The following is a 17,983-nucleotide window of genomic DNA, read 5'->3' on the forward strand; positions in this document are numbered from 1 at the left end:
GGGTCATACTTCCCCTGTCCATGCCCAGACGGAGATCATTGACTAAGGCGGCCGCGGCTGTCTCAACTCCGTATCCTGTCCTAAAGCCAATTTGAAATGGGTCCAGATAATCGGCTTCTTCCAAGACAACTTGGAGTTGGAACACAACTGCCTTCTCGATCACCTTGCCCAAGAATGGTAAAAGGGAGACCAGTCTATAATTATTTCTTACCAGGGGGTCTTGGGAGGGTTTTTTCAAAAGCGGTTTGACCACCGTTTGTTTTAGTTGATCTGGAAATTTACCCTTCCCTAAAGGATACAGTAATTATAGATTGTAGTAGTGTCTTCATTGCATCACCTCCCTGGGCAGTCAACCATGACGGGCAGGGATCGAGGGAGCACATTGTCCTCCTTATGCTTCCAAGAAGCTTGTCCACTTCATCAGTATTTACAAACTCAAAATGATCCAGTTTAACATAGTCCACGGAGTCACTGGACACCTCTCTTAGTGTCTCTGTTTTAATGCCCACGTCCAAATCATCTCTTATCCGAGATATATTATCTACAAAAAAGTCATTAAATACATCACAGCAGGCTTTAGTTGCTTCCAAAAGTGGGTTCAGGATGGGAGGCAATGTTGTTAACTCTTTAACCACCCTGAACAGCTCTGCTGGACGAGACCTTGCAGATGCGATGTGTACAGCATAGAATGAGTTCTTTGCTGTATCCATTGCCACACCATAGGACTTCAAAAAGTCTCTATGGCATGTCTTACCAGATAAAAGTTGTTTCTGCCAGCAGCACTCTAGTCGTTGTGCAGTCCACTTCATTTTATGAAGATCTTGGGTGTACCATGGTTTCTTATTTGAAGCGGTCTGAAAAGGACACTTGGGAGTGATAGTGTCTATGGCCTTGGTAAGAGTGTCATTCCAGGTATCAGGCAAGGCTTTGACAGAATCGTCGTTGTTCCCAACCATAGAACCATTTAGGGCTTCCTGGAACTTAACCGGTTCCATCAGCCTTTGAGGGCAGACCATTCTAATAGGTCCTCCACCCCCAAGGGGGATGTGGGTGGTGGCCTTCCGTCCCACTTTGACTAGGAAATGATCCATCCATGACAGAGCAGTGGTACAAGTCACTGACATCCCTGATCCATACTGAAGACCACATCGAGTGCATTACCAGCACGATACCCTGAACATACTGAATCTCGTCTTATTCAGGAAGCTGGGGAGGGGCTCATATCTGGTTAAATTGAAGAATGGGAAAGATAAGGTAGGGTATATTTTTGCCAGTCAAAGTGGATGGACCAGTGGTTTAATTCACTGTAAGGCAGTATAATATATATATATTAATAATAAAGATTTTATTTATATACCGCTTTTCCTTTCAGATCAAAGCGGTGTACATACAATAAAGTTCTATGACACATGTCAAATACAATATTTAAAACCAATTATAAAACAGTTTTCAGCAATTCACTTTTTAAAAACAGTGTAACTAGGATGGTAGGGATAACAATTATGGGTCGTCGTCTAATCTGGTTGGGGAATACTTTCTAGAGGGAATCGGGAGGGTATGCTAATTGGAAGAGGTAAGTTTTTAATGCCTTCTTGAAGGCTTCCAATGTGCACCCAAAATCAGGTTCCATCAATATTTATAGTCATTTTAAAAGTAATTTTGTAAAAATTCGCAATGTTCACAGACTGACTTTATTTCTTGTGCTGTCTTTTCTCTCTCAATTTAGTATCTCCCCTAACCTTGAGTTGGAAGCTCTTTTTAAACGACACTTCACTCAGGTGGAATTTTTTCAGGGTTCAGTTCTCAATCCGCATGACTTGGCTAGAGTAAAGGTAACATCTCCCATTTTCTGTCATAACTATCAATTTGATAATAGATATAACTGTAGCACAGACTTGAAAAGCAATTTTTCTTCCCTACGGAAAACTGGGAAGTCATGTAGTTCTGTAAAGAAAGTTAGAGATGTCTCCATCAGAAATCTCTTCACACTTTTACCCGACTATCAGACTACAATCCTCAGGGAGTCACTATAATTTTAACTAGTGTAAATTTTACCTAGGGGAAAAAAATCTTTCTACAAATTTTGCTAGTTTTCCAGATGGTAACTTCATGGAGTATGGGCATTACTAATCCCAAAGTGGTGTTGTAATGTGCCCATGCCCCTACTCAGATGATCATCCGCTGTTACTGACCTTTTATCTATGTCCAGGAGGTTAATTCATGGGGAGAATTTGTCAGGGATGTTGTTACCAGGGACCTAGCCAGGATTTTGGAAAGGAGGTGCGGGTCCAGACTAAGTGCCACCATTATAATGAGGATTGGGTGCGGTGGCGTGGCAGCACGCACCATTCATTTTATCTAATGCAAGGGGGGGGTCTGGACCCCAAGAACACCCCCCCCCCTTGACTACGTCCCTGTTGTTACCATGGAAAACCAGATGTCTCATTTGAGAGTTCTGTGGCCCATCCATGTAGGGCTTCTCATTGTACTATGCAGAACAAATTCAGAACCTTCTACAGTAAGCCCTCCACATTTTCAGGGGTTAGAGGCACAGGTCCCCTGTGAAAATAAAAAACAAACACACAAACAAATTAAAAAAAACATTTTTTTTAAACCTGAGAGAACACCTCTTTAGGAATCTCTAGGCTCTCATAGACTTGAATTGAAGGACCTACAAATGGCTATAGAAGTGTTTTCTCTAGAAATCTCTAGGTTCTCCAATGTGTGTCTATAGGCATCTTCTGATAGAGCTGGACTGGAGGATCTAGAGATTCCTGGAAAGAATGTATTAATCAAATCCATGAATAATCATATCCACAAAATCAAAGTCACAAATATGAAAGGCCAGCTGTATTTCTGACATGTTTTGGGTGCAAACCCCATCTCTTCCAGTGTGCATATCATTAACTGCTGCACTTCCTGGCCATAGAAACAGCATGTTAGGAGCATTTATCATATGATCTTTACTTTAGTAGCTGTACATTCATATTTTCTCACTTGTCTTCAAGGTTTTGTTTTTTTTTCATTTTAAAAAAATCACTTTTTTGCCTATCTCTGTTTGTTTTCTCCTTTGGTGTCCAGATAGAGTCAGCAGACGCGTGCCTAATCCTTGCCAACAAATACTGCGCTGACCCAGATGCTGAGGATGCCTCCAATATTATGAGGTAATGTAGACAAAATTATTTATATTTCATTTTACTCTACGAAGTCATATTAAACTTAAGGGTTTCAGTGAGATGTGGTTAATAAAATAAGAAAACACATCTTTTACTAGACTTTATTTGCAGCCATGATGGTTGCTGTAGGAGTCCTAGTGGCTGGTCAAGAAGAAATCTTGCCAGACATGCCAGTTTCCTGAATGTGTAATCTACTCTGACACTTTTGAATATGAATACAGTAGTTAAATGTGGTGGTGGTGAAGCTTTTATTTATTTATTTATTAGATTTATATCTTGCCTTTCTGCAAAAGTGGGATGATGATGATGATGATGATGATGATGATGATGATGATGATGATGATGATGATACTTTCCTCTACTTTTCTCTGGTTTCAGGATTTTTTTAAAAAAAGAGAGAGAAAAGGGAATTAGGTAAAATGGGAACTGCTCAGATTTAGTGCCCAGCCTAACAATTTTCCTTCCTTCTTTTCTCACTGGTTTGTGGGTTGTCTTCAATGTTTTCATAACTCATACTGCATATTCCCAAATAGGTTTATTGTAATAGGAACAAATTGTTCTCTAGGTTCCTTACAAGTATCTTAACTAGTGTAATTACAGTCACCTTCATGGTTGCTACCACAACAGAAGAGCAAAGCTTCTGCCAACATATTTTTGTGAATAGGCTGTCTAACATAACACGTCAATAACACATATTATCTTAGGAGAGGTATGAGTTGTGGGGTATGCAAGCCTCTGTGATAGGAGCCATATGAATTAATCTTAGCCAAAATATATCCCTCTAGATTTTTGACCTAGAGCTCCCACCAGCCCCTTAATGGCCATTCAAAGTTGGTGTGTGGTACAGTCCTGAACATCTAGTGGGACCCAGGGCAGGAAAGGTTGCTCCACATAGTGCATGGTGAAAACAACAGAGGCAGTGTCAACCGTGTTCATGGGAGCATCTATAGTGGATTTTCTACTCATAGGCAGTTAGTTCCTATTTGGTCTTTGAACAAATGGATTTGAGCTTTAAGAACACTGTCAGCAAATAGAACATACAGTTCCCAACCTGATATTGGTGTTAAGTTTTTAAAAAGAAAAATTGTATGGCTCATCTCAGTGGGAGAAAGATATCAAAGAAATGGCAAAATGTAGGGTTTTAATAAGATAGGTTTTCCTATTATTGGCATCATGTTCATACAGATCTAATTTAATGGGACCAATCTGCCCTTTTGAAATACTAAAATGTCAGAGATCCATTAAAAATGAGATAACGCAGTGAATTGGCCCGTGTTCTGAACAAATTTTATTGGGTTGTCAAATACGCACATCCCACAAAATGAAGGCAGAGCTGGGAGAAACGATTTAAATTAAAGGGAGCAGACTGCGGGTGGATGCCCATTCTTCTGGAATTATATTGAGTGCCATTCAGGTGGAGGTTCTTTAGGGAGCAATACATTGAGTAAGCACAGCTGCTCTGCAACCTCTGTTCATTAGGGGTGGGGCTGGCAAAAGCCTTGTGCATGAACCCAGTGAAAAATGACAGAGGCTGGTTAACAGCAATATTTTCTCCACAGTATCACTGATTATTATGTTTAATTCAAGAACCTCATTGCTTGATTTAGCCTAGTGTGCTACCTGGCATTGTGTTTGCTCAGGAGATATTCTAAAGTGATTGTAATAACTCTTCATTCAGAATTGATTAGGCGTATGCATGTTCACTTCTGAAACTGAATTCCCTCCAACTGTCCCAGGTTAGCAGAGATAGTCCTGATTAATACTCTTTTGTTGTACTGGCTCAGCTACTTTTCAAAATGTCCTGGTTTCTTTCTTCTCTTCCCACTGTTCCCTATTTTCTGCTCATTTTCAGTGTTAGAAATTTATTTTCACAATTCATCTAAATATATCCATACATAGTGATCACTGTCCCCAAAAACATGCTTTTCAGGGCAGAAAACATTTTTATGCATAAAAATCCTGCATTTCTGCACAAAAATTATGTGTAAAATACACTGTCTTCTATGGAGCAATATTACTTTTTATCAAGAAAACATAGGCTTTCTAAAAAAAACTTTCTGAGAGAGATAACAACCCACTACCTATATTTTTGGACAAATTGATTTTTCTGAACAGATCATGTCAGTTAGTCTCTTTTTCCCCGACTGGGGCGGGTTATAGACTGCCGCTTTGAGGCGGTCTGCCACCGCCGCCGTTTGCCCCATAAGGGAGCCGTCGCAGCCACACCGCGCGGCTCCCTTGCGGAGCAAAAAAGAAGCTTCTTTCTGCGGCGCCCTAATGATGTTGCGAGGCGCCGCTGGCGCACTTGTGACGTCATTAGCGCTGCGACACGTTCGGACGCACAGCGTCCGATATGTAAAGATGGCGCTGGCCGTGTGGAATGGCCGGCACCATATTGTATGGACAGAGTCCGTACTAGAGCCAGGGGCATCTAGAAGAGACGCCCCTTTTTAAAAATGGGACGTCCTGCAGACGTCCCAAGTGGCGGTCTATAACCCACCAGAGTCTGTTCAGTATTAGGACACACTCTCAACTCTTTTTTCTTTTCTTTTCTTTTCTTTTCTTTTCTTCTTACCTTCTTTTTTATTTCATTCTTTTTTATCAGGTATATAACAATTAATGAGAATTCTTCTCATTCCTAGTGGTCACAAAACTGTTAGCAGTGCTTCCCTGTTTCTGAGTAGCCTGTTTCGTTTTGATCAATTATAGCATCCTCAAATAGGGAACAGTCCAACAAAGTTCTTCAGGCACCAGATCAGACTGTTACTCTTAGCCATAATAACATTGCCAGAAAGAGCAGGGCAGCAAAGTGGAGTCTTGGGGGGGTGGCTGAGTTGAGCATAAGAGCAAACTTCATGGCTACATGGAAGAGCAAAGTTGTAGACTAGCCCCCAAACTGCTTCATTCATTTTCCAAAGTTGCATTTTTAATCTGGTGGGAGAACTTTTGCTTTGATTTTAAATTATATACATAGATTAAAGAGAAATCCAGATGCAGATTAGTCAGTTTTTAAAATAGATTCCATGTGTTTAATTAAAACGAGGGAAAGGGGGTAATAAATGCCTATTGGGTGAACTGCATTCTCTGGTGTGTTTTCAGAACAAACAAGTTTGAATCAATAAAATTGAATGCTTAATTAAATCTTCAGTTTAAAGAAAGTTTATAAAAAAGAATTAGAGTGGGAGAAAAAAATCTTTGCGAAATAACATCATGCTTGCTAGAGCAAGCAGCCCAACTAATTTTGTCAAGTTCCTGTTTAGTTGTAGCATATAGCAGCAATAAATCACATGTACCCCCAGCTGCCTGGAAAGCTTCATTTTATAGTATTAGCAGTGTAACTTTTGCTCCTTTGTGGATGAAGATGGAATGCAAATGGCATCTTCCTTGTTCCACCCTTTGAATGTTGAGCTAATTGGGGAAAACTGTTCCTGCTTTACCATACATTTAAATTATTTTCTCTGTCATTCTCTTCATTTGACTAGTTAGGATGCCCATCTCTCTATTAATCTTTAGTTGAACACTTTTCTGTGCAGGGAAGCCTTCAGCATCTAACTGTCTGTTAAGGACAAAAGTTTGAAATGGATATGCTGGTCTTCTAAGTGTTTTACTGCTTAGTTATTATCAGTATGGTGTTTAAAATCATTTTCATCGGTGTTATCAACAATAAATTTAATCAGTATTTTAATGTGCATAATTTATTGTGTTTTTATTGGAACCTTTTAATGTTTTTGGAAGCTTTTATGCATCCTATACCTGGGATAATGGCATGGGGGTATATTTAAAGTGAATAAATTAATTAATTCAGTTTTCACAGAGAAGTTAATTCAGACAGATCACAGTGTCCAGCTTTGACGAGGCTGCCTTTTCCTACCAGTTTAGGGAACCGGAGAAGAGAATATGCCATCTCCTTGATCTTGATAGGCATAGTGTGTGTGCACACTCTTCTCTTTCCTTTTAAAAGGAAAGTGGTAATGTAACCAGTAAGCAGGGTTATTATGTGTTGTAATTCTGTGCAGAAAAATAGAATAATGTGAATGACCTGTGAATGGCCCAGAAAGGTAGCCAGCAAGATAGTATCCCTACTCAGGCATTCTGGGATGTAGAGTAAGTTAACCCACAAGAGGGGAATTCACTAGTCATGTCCCATTTTGTCATCACTCTCCTCTTATGGAACCCATTTTGAGAGCTGGGTTATACAAGCACATCTTTTCTGTGCATGGAGGCTTTCCACATGATCAGGAGCCCTGGTAATTGGGGTTTGCAATCTCAAAAAGAGCCTCAGTGTACAGAGTGGAAACCACAAGAGGCTCATTGCTCTAAGTCATCACTGTCACACTCCTCTTGCACATTTGCTTCATCTAGATCATATAGCTCTGACTAGGCCTGATGTGGATGATACATCTTGAAATTGTTTGCTCGTAGTACAGTGGACCTTTGTTATACGCTGGGGTTTGGTTCCAAAATCCCCCGTGGATAACAAAATCTGTGGATGCTCAAGTCCCATTAAGTAGAATGATAAAATGCAAAACGGTGTCCCTTATAAAAAAATGGAAAATCAAGGTTTGAGATTTGAAATTTATACTTTTTTTGAACATTTTCAAAATGTGGATGCTTGAATCCGTGTATAAAAAATCAGTGTGTAAAAAGGGCCAACTGTATAACCAAGTCAGTAGAAAGTAATAGGGACATGGCTGTTCTAATACCAACATACTTGATTGTTTTACAGTATATTAACAAATTTTATACAGAATATCAAAGTTTGTTTTGAACCTTCTTTTCTATAGAGTCTTCTGAGTTGGAAATACTGGCCCTGGCCTACCTGAATGTTGGAGCTTCTCAGTAGTCTGCAGAAAATGTTTTGATAAGTTCCTGGTTTCATAATCATGGCTTGAAGGAAGTGCTTAAATTATGCTTTCCTCCTTTGGACATCTATAACTGTGGTTTAATAACAGAAATTGGAAATTATTCCTTTTTAATTAATTAACTAACAACACTTTAAGGAGCCCTTACATTCCTCACTTAATTCCATTAGCATTATTTCTGAGTAACAATTAATAGTCCTTACCACTTTGGTTTGTAACTGGCCATGTCAACAATTTTAACTGATTGGGAAAAAACATTAACAATTTAAGACATCAATTCACAAATAAATTAACTTTGTAAAAAAATTCCAGAGGTGTAATGTTAATGAGTTTATTATTTTGTTACTTTAATCTTAGCCTATTAGCTATAATGAATGTCTCATAGCTCTGATTAAGAAACCAGGATAGTTTCTTTGAAGCTGAATAAATTATGGCTTCAGTAAACAAAACTACCATAACATCTGAACCAAGCCATGGAGCCATATTTTCAAAATTACTGTTGAATCATGACCAATGTTGGTTTATTTATTTATTTATTTTCTTTTTCAGAGTAATTTCCATAAAGAATTATCATCCAAAAATAAGAATAATTACCCAGATGCTGCAGTATCACAACAAGGTAATAAAAGTTCTGAAGGAGACTCATCTCCAATTATTTTGTTTTGTTTTTTAATTGTTTCTTGCAGTTTGTCGTAATATTTCTTGCATAAAAGTTGCATTGATAGAATGAAATGTATTAATGTAGTTAACTTCTAATACAATTTTCATCCAAATAAACTAAAATCTTTCAAAATCCTGAAGGATAGTTATAGGTAATAACTACTTGACTAGTGGTAAAATTATCCTCACCACTTTGCAGAATGATATAGATGACTAAGTAACCCCAGGGTGTAAGAAGATGGTAACCTCATTTGGTGTTCTAGAGTGGTCTAATGAACATTTTAATAGACAACCATAGTGACCTCTCTTTTCTCATGATAACTTTGTTTCTATCAAGTCATGTGGCAAATATAGTGAAACAATAACCACTTTTAGTGGTTAATAATCATGAACTTGAATTTCCATTTTTGATTTTCAAATGGAACATAATAGTTCTCCTCTCCTACACGTATGTTTCACATTAACATATAAGCTGCATACAGTATAGATGAGCCAGCACAGTGGAGTATTTTGAGTGCTGGACTATGACTGGAGAGCAGGGTTTAATTCCCAGTTCAGCTATGAAATCCACTGAGTGAACTTGAGCATGTCAAAGGAAATGGCAAACCTCCTCTGGACATGTCTTGCCCCCAAAATTCCATAATAGGGTTGTCTTAGGGTCACCAGAAATTGCAATTGACTTGAAGATACACAACAACAATGATAACAACAACAACAAACAATATAGATACAGCACATACAGATCACACACATTGTTTTATCAGTCAAAGTCACTCTGGTTCCAATAAGTCAGTCTAGCACTAATCAAAATCCTGGCTGACTTAAGTTCCCCATACCCCATTCATCCTTACCAACATTTGCTACATAAGTTCTCTCCACAAGCTCCCAATATGTCTACACTTCTCCCTCTCTTTGCATACATTTTAAGCTGTGACATATAGGGAGAGAAGAGAGGAGGGAGACTTACCTCTCCCTCTTCCTCTCTCCAACATTGTCATGAGCTGGGTAGCATCATATGGTGCTGACAGAAGTGGGATAGGTAGTTCTTCCAATGAAAACATGATACAGAAAAATGGGACTTATTCACATACATGCTTATGATTCTGTGTTGACTTTTTGGTTTTCTAAGTGATAATATGTTCAGTGGGAACTCTGAATTAATTTCACTGAACACAAATATGTGAAAATAATAACCCCCCCTTAGGTAAATAATACTGGATCAGGTTTCTTTATTTAATTAAGCACTTTAAACTGAAGGCAAGACCACTATGCTGGCATCAAGTCACCTGTTCCTATATGGGTTTCCTTTGGAATTGGTTGCTGAAGGAATAATTAGATGGCAGAATGGGAAGGATTCCTTCCTGGAGATCAGAATCTGATCATTTGGAGCAGGTGTATAACACAGAAAAGGAAAAGGCTTAAGAGCCTCAAGAGTAGTACAATTATCCAAGGAGTCTCAGGATTTTACCTATGTTCTTCACTGAACTAGACATGTTTAACATTTTCTGAGCTCGATAGACTCAGTGCATTGTTTTTACCGCCAACATGGGTATTGTGCAACACTTGTGAGTGTCCCATGTGGCATTTGGAGCCCCCTTCACCTCAATATATATATATATATATATATATATATATATATATATATATATATATATATATATTTATTACTGGAAAAAAAAGCACTCTGAGGGGGTGGTTTTACCATTAAAGGCTGTTTTGGAGCTGGAGTTACTGCAAAACAAAGGGAGAGTTGGAAACAGACTCCATAGTGATGAGAAGTGATATAAGTTGTATTTCCAGTTTCAGAAAATGATTGCTGTACCAGGATTGTGCAGCCTGCACCCATATTTGAGATACACTCCAATGGACTGCCTGCGCCTATGCCCTCCCCACATATGCCCAGTCCTGATTTACAAGGTGTATAGTTTTCACCTGGTTGAAGAACCAAGCTTATCAATCACATATTGCAATATGTAAGACAACAACCTTTCTGGTCTAGGAGGGAACAGAAAGCAGACGAGCCACAGTTTTCTCAGCCCTGTGATGGAGTGTAATCTTTCTAGCTCCCAACCTTTCTCCTGATGCCAGGTTCCTAACCAGGCCAGTTACTGCCTGTCCAACCAGACCATTTTACCATTTATATCTTGTGTTTATTTTCATGCTACCCCATTTCAATAAAATCCCCTTTTGAATGACATAAAATATGGTATCTTTCAGAGGGGAAGGAGGACTCTGCTGTCAAAGACATTCTGTCTTTAAAATAGTCAAAAAGGACATTTTGAACACTCCACTTCAGAAATGGAAGATGTTCTGCACATGCTCCAAAACTTAGGCCTGTTACAGACTGCCAAAATAAAGCTGCTTTGGGTCTCTTTGGAGGTATGCTATTTAAGTGATGCATGGGTCCTAAGAGTCCAGAGGTCGCGCCAAAGCCACACTCCATTCCTAAACACTGGAGTGCAGCTTTGGTGCAGCTTCCGGATTCTTAGGATGCATGCATCATTTAAACAGCATACCTCCAAAGAGACCCCAAGCAGCTTTATTTTGGCAGTCTGTAACAGGCCTAAGTTTGAAGGATGACTGTAAAGAAGGAGAAGGAGACTGCCATACCTACTGCAGTTTCCTTCTCATCCATCCCCATCCTTTGTTAGCAGAAAGATGATGCAAATGTTTTAGAAAGATGTGGGGTTTGTTTTCACCTGTGTTTTTCTCTTGCAGGCCCATCTGCTGAATATCCCAAGCTGGAATTGGAAGGAAGGGGATGATGCAATCTGCCTTGCAGAGCTCAAGCTGGGCTTCATCGCCCAGAGCTGCCTGGCACCAGGCCTATCGACAATGCTGGCCAACCTCTTTTCCATGAGGTCATTCATAAAGGTAATGTCTCATCCTATTAGAGGACATTAGCATGGGATTCAATTTGTCATGGGGCTGAGTAGAGTGCATGGCCTAAACTCAAAACAGAGAGAAATACATCAACTTTGATGGCTAAAACATAAAACAACATATCCAAAGAAAAATAAAACCCATAGCCTATTACAAATTTGGCAGTGGGCCAGGCTTCTTCAAAATTATGTTTTTGTTTTTATTTGGCACATCCATGGCCATTAGAGACTGTTCAAAGTACTATCCCTTTTTATTGTTCTTTTTTCCCCTTTCAGATAAACCACATGTTTATCAATGTAGAAAGCCTCTGCAGTTAAAAATATGATCTCTATCCAATCCATATGGCAACAAAGTGCCGAGAGAAAAAGACACATAATTTTCCTTTCTCAGCTTTTCCCCCCTTCCCCCATCAAGTGGCTAGTGGATCTCTCACTGCAAGAATAAATATGGAACATGTGTTTGTACAAAAGCCCAAACTTCCAGCAACAATAATTCATTTATTTATTTCTCTTCAATCAATGAGGCTCTTGAGGTTTAAGAGAAAACAATAATAGATAATACACCCCAGTAATTTTCCAAACACATGGGGGCACCTGTAGTTGGTTGTCAGACCAAATCTCACTCATTCCCTTAGTGTTAATTTGCTCTCATTTTGCTTTTGGCTACTTTTCCCCAAACTGGGAATCTGAGTAAATTCTTTTGGACAAAGAGAGTTCAAGAACATTTTTAGTAAGTGGTTTACACAAGAAATATGGAACAATTCACCCAAGATCTTTACCATAATCCTGTCATGTACTGAGATTACATAAATCTATTGCAAAACACAAACACAAAAACAGCACAGACAGTCTTAATAATAGGGATGCTATTGAATGGAATATCTAGGTTTTGTCCTGGTACTGGTGAAAATTCTGTGCAAAGAGGAAAGGATTCAGCCCCAGGAGCCTTTGTCAGGTAGTGTAGTACACACTAAGCATGGATAGAACATTTGCTTATATCTGGAAAATAGCCAAGAACATGTTCCCCTTTCCAATCTTCTTTTGTAGTTGTTTTTGTTCAAGGACTGCCATTCTGAGGTCCAAGATGGAATGCCCAGGAAGACTAGTGATCTGCAACCCATATTTTGTGTATTCCCATTTGATTTATATCAGTTTATTCAATGGAGCAGGGAATGCACAAGGGCATTGCTGACAGAGGATGCATATATCACATTAGAGGATGAGCAAGTGAAAGTCCATCTAATGTTGTAGGTGATGTGATTAGGTCTTCTGTTTCTGCATGGCTGTTTTTCATTGGCTAGCATCCTGTTGGTTCGAGGTTGTTGTTGTGTGCTTTTAAGCTATTTCCAACTTATGGAGACTTTAACCTATCGCAGGGTTTTCTTGGCAAGATTTGTTCAGAGAGGGTTTGTCTTTTCATTCCTCTGAGGCTGAGAGATGTGACTTGCCCAAGATCACCCAGGCCTCAAACAGACAGCCCAAAAGGGCCGCCATCGAGCTGATCCGGGGTTAGGGTGTGCACATGACATACACATGCAGATCATTTGGAGGCCATGTGGGGGCCACTGGACACAGCCCTAAACTGGCTGTGAAAGGAGCGATTTCTTACCTATCCTTTTTGTGGCCCATTGAAGATTGTGGCACTGGCCACTCTCGTGACTGTGGCATTCAGTTGCCACAATCCTGGGATGGTCCTGGAGCAATCAGGGCTGGAGCAGCCTCTGGCTGCTCCTGCTGCTGTACCTGCTTGAGACCCCAGTGTGTTTCCATGGCCAAATAGGGATTATGAACTCTGATCTCCCAGTGTCTTCGTCCAATACTCAAACCACTACACCATGTTGGCTCCATGCTGTTGGTTAGAATAGGCCTGTTCAACCAATTATTGAATGGTAAGTCAATTCACAAGTAAATCCCACTGATTCAATGGGCCTACTCTAATCAGCACTAACAACTGGATTTGGGTTGTTGTTTTGTAACTAGCTCAGTTTTTATTACCTTATCTATCCTCATCTGTCTGTGCACATAAGTACTTCAGCTGCTGCAAACTGAGTTCAAATTGAAAAAGTACTTTGCACTCAGCAGCGCTAATAAGACGTGAAGGGGTAGAAGGGGTAGAATCATGCACTTTCCAGTAGGCTCAAACAAAAGCAAATTGCAGTATTGTCTCTTAGCTTACATGTTCCTTCTCATGAATAACTTTGGGTCCGAACAGACAGGCCAAAATTAAGCTGCTTCAGGTCACTTTGGAGGTATGGTGTTTAAATGATGCATGCGTCCTGAAAGACCAGAGGCTGTGCCATAGCCATGCTCCAGTCCTAAGGACTGGAGCACAGCTTTGGCACAGCTTCTGGCCTCTTAAGATGTGTGTCTCATTTAAACAGCATACCTCCAAAGTGACCTGAAGCAGCTTTATTTTGGCCTGTCTGTTTGGACCCATAGTCATCTTGACCACACTCTGGTGTTGCTTGGCCCCATGTGTCTCATTTTGTATTTGTGAAATGTTGTAGGATACATATCCTGGGATTCTGTAAGATTCAAATAAATTGCACACAGAAACATTTTAAGTCAGCTTATGACAGGCAAGCAAGCTAGTGTCTGTTTAAAATTTTGCATTTTATGGTTTGGAAAAACTGCACTAGTATGCATAGGGTTTAAAGACGCCTGGATTGCATAGGGGTTATTTAGTTTGTGCATGCAATAGCAAATAATTTCAGAGATTTCTTTACAATTTTCAAAGCACTTTGGGATTTCATCTAGGGAAAAAAAATTAGTTTGCACAAAATGCATGTGGATGTTTGGAAAAAGTTGTTTGGGGGCCAAAAAAATGTGATTCCAACAACAACAACAGCAACAACACAATTTCCCCCCTCAGGAAACACATGTCTTTCACCAAATATTTCTGGTAGAAGAGATAGTCTTATTCTAGATTCTTATAGAGTCCAAAGATATACCCATGTTATTCTGGAATATCAGTATACAAAGAGATCTTGTAGCTCCTTCGAGAGTAACTGTGTTCAAGCAGTTGTAGCATATGTTTTATAGAATTAGATCTACCTCCTCCATGCATCTGAGGAAGTATACCTAGGCCTATGAAAGCTTATGCTACAACTTTTTTCATACAGTTAGTCTCAATGGTGCTATTAGATTCTTATATGTTTCAGAAAGTCTTGTAAGTAAAGAAAACATACTAGAGCATGCAAGAGTTACATGTAGAACTACAGTTCCCAGAATTCCACAGGGAGCATGACTAGTAACAAATTAGTATTGATTAGCCTGCATGTCCTACCTATTACTCTTGCTCATTGTTGCCTTGCTGTGTCTGGGAGAGTCCTGGGAGCGAAGCGAGATAGACTTCTCCATTTCTTGTTGCATCCAGACCACATAGAAGATGCTTCAGGCAAACAATATTAGTGGAAACACACATATTAGGTGATTGCCAGCAATAACTTAACAGAAGTCCTGTCATTCTTGGAAAATAGATTGAAATGGAGAGATTCCTCCCCCATGTTCTCCCAGCCTGATTACAAAACAGTATAATACTTCAGAAATATTTGATCAATCAAGGACAAATGTACATGATCAGTGGTGACAGTGCACACATTTAACTGATTATGGCTTAACTTTCCAGCCAAACTATTTGTTTGACCGCACTGTCCAACATTAGTGTAAAGCAAATGTAGCAAGCTCAAAATATTATTTTGCAGTTGTTTTTCTTCTTTTCCTTTCTTAGCCACATTCTTCATATGGAAACTCTTACTTTGCATCAATCCTGACTAGGATAAATAAATTCAAAATAATCAAAGTCCATGACATTGTTCAATTGGAGCAATTTCTGAAAATACTTTAAAAAAATTAAATGAAATGTTTGATAATATGAGGAAAAGAACTGAAAGAGCATTCCAAGCAGTTGATTATACTTAATTATTATATGTAACATCAGATTTCCATTAAAGATGAAACTATAGATTACTGATCAACATGTACATTCAGCACTTCCAAAGTACATGTCCATTAATTGATTACACAGCTTTATTCATGGGATTATTAACGGATCTAAATATTAACATTTTTTGTTAATATTTTGTTAACATCTTTTGTTGGTAACACTCATGTTTTCCCATTACCTCTGTGTTTTTTGCCCACCTACCTCAGGAATAATGAGACAAGACAACAGAAAGTGGGTTCAAACAGGGCCATTTATTAACTTGACCTATTTATTAATTTCTTAATGGAACTGCATTAGGTGGGAAAATAGCCAAGAATGCAGCTGCAGCCGGTGGTCTATTTCCAAGATGAGCTCCGCAGCCTCCCCTGGGTGATAGCACCTGAGCTCCAACGATAACCCCAAAGCTAGGTTATCCGTTGGGAGGCTCACAGGAGGATTAACATGAAAGTCCCTCTCCCAGTGCCCAAGAATTAAAGGGGTTTATCCTTCATGCAGTCCCAAGGGATATCTCTCTCCCCACCTCCCAGGTCCCAAGGCTCAAAGAGGTGGTTCTGTAGACCCACCCAAATAGTGTCCTAGGCACTCACCACCAATTTTTTTCCAAATCATGCCAGATCAAGCCAATTTCCCAAGGCCCATCTGGAAATAGTATGGCGTAGGTGAAAAAGCACTTGGAAAGGGCAAAAAAATGCCTCCCCAGTTCTGAAGCAACCAAGTTAATTTCACACTGCACCAGGACAGTGGGTTGATGGCAAGACTGAAGTGAAGATGCTGGGGGCAGCAGACCATAAGTTAGCTCTGATCACACACCCCAGATCTTCCAGCCTTGACATAATTGCCGAGACATCTTTTAAATCTTGTCTCTCTGTGGGTGTGGGCAAACTTTGTGGGGAGTGGGATGCAAATTTCCCACCCACCCCAAGAATAACGAGAAAGGACAACAAAAGATTGGATCAAACAGGGCCATTTATTAACTTGACCTGTTTATTAATTTCTTAATGGAACTGCAAACGACATGGGGAAATGTTAAACAGAATTCCACAGAAGATCTTTCTCTTGACCCTACCAGTCTTCTAGCACAGTTATGTTTCTTAGGCGGGATACAAACCGCCGCTTTGCGGCGCTTCCCTGCCGCCACCGTTTGCTCCGCGCGGGAGCTGCAGCAGTCAAACCGCGCGGAGCAAAAAAGAAGCTCCATTTCGGAGCTTCTTCTTGCGGCGCCTCTATGACGTCGCGAGGCGCCTGGCGCGGACTCGCGACATCATAGGCGCCGCGACACGTCTGGACGCTATGCGTCCAGTACGTAAAGATGGCGGCGCCCATGTGGAAGGGGCGCCGCCATCTTGTACGTATTGTATACGTACTAGGGTTAGGGGGGTGCGGAAGCACCGCCCCTTCCTAACCCTAGTACGTATACAATACGTACTATATGGCGGTATGTATCCCGCCATAGAATTGTTTTCAAATATTTTTTTTTAAAAAAAATCTTTCTTTTAACATGATAATGCATTTTATTGTATTTTAGTATTATAATCACATTGTAACATTGCAATTATAATATTTACAATGAATCAAGCATTAGTTGCATTTGTGTTTTAATGATATTAGAGCCTTCTTGGCTACCAATATCGAGGCGGATCGAGGCGGGATTACAACTAATAAAATGCATACAAGGTACAAATATAAAAAACCACAATCCATAACAATAATACTTTGATTAAAATTAACAGATGCAATAGTAGCAGTGAGCATACATCACAGAGTTTTCTGATAGTAGGAATGGAGTTTTGATATAATTTCTTATACAGGATCGGGTGGTCTCAATATTGAGACAAAAGTAGGATATAAATAAATTGAAATAAAATAAATGACAAAGAAACTTTTTAATGAAATCATATGAGTGACTTCCAAAAAAAAGTACCTGGAATAACACAAGAGGCACCCCCTTTCCCTTCCTTTTGTGAAGATACTGTTCTAATATTGGAAGCAGAATGCCAGCACAAATTATTCAGGCTCCAGGACAGCTGGTTTTCAGTACCTTAGATCACCTACCTCTGTACAATATGGGCTAATAAAGTTGAACCAGCAACAATGGATTTCATTTCTGTGCAAAGGTTTTAGCTGTAAAACCTTTGTTTGTTTTGCTGAATAAACTTGTTCAGACACTGGGTGGATATAAATCTCTCTCTATTAAGTATTGGAGATTCAAAGAAGATGGATGCCCTAGTTTCTTTCAGATGTCATGGAGCGGAAAACCAGCCTTTATTACTCTTCATTGTTGTTTCTATGGATGGGCTAGCAGTTTCAGAGGCTGAGACTTGATATATTCCTCAAAGGCTTTCCTGTACTTTGGAAGATGGATCCTTTCTGTTTCTGAAAGGGCACAAGTTGAAAAAGAATGTCAGAGTAAAATTCAGGTTAAAAAAAACTGCAGAGGAAAAGCCAGTTTTAATGTTT

At 39.6% G+C, this 17,983-nt stretch overlaps 1 protein-coding gene across 15 annotated transcripts in view; it reads left to right on the top strand.

Moving 5' to 3' along the window:
* Positions 1 to 17,983, top strand: part of LOC149318932 (calcium-activated potassium channel subunit alpha-1) — a 627,293-nt gene that overhangs the window by 428,452 nt on the left and 180,858 nt on the right. For all 15 annotated transcript variants that reach the window (XM_089510711.1, XM_089510713.1, XM_089510714.1 and 12 more), the window contains 4 exons: positions 1,727 to 1,832; positions 3,082 to 3,164; positions 8,588 to 8,657; positions 11,417 to 11,572. In XM_089510711.1, the coding sequence (XP_089366837.1) occupies positions 1,727 to 1,832; positions 3,082 to 3,164; positions 8,588 to 8,657; positions 11,417 to 11,572 (415 nt within the window). The remainder of the gene's footprint in view (positions 1 to 1,726; positions 1,833 to 3,081; positions 3,165 to 8,587; positions 8,658 to 11,416; positions 11,573 to 17,983) is intronic.

The sequence above is a fragment of the Sceloporus occidentalis genome, unplaced genomic scaffold, assembly GCF_023333645.1.
Source record: "Sceloporus occidentalis isolate IW3139 unplaced genomic scaffold, rSceOcc1.0.p SCAF_2, whole genome shotgun sequence".
Lineage (NCBI taxonomy): Eukaryota > Metazoa > Chordata > Lepidosauria > Squamata > Phrynosomatidae > Sceloporus > Sceloporus occidentalis.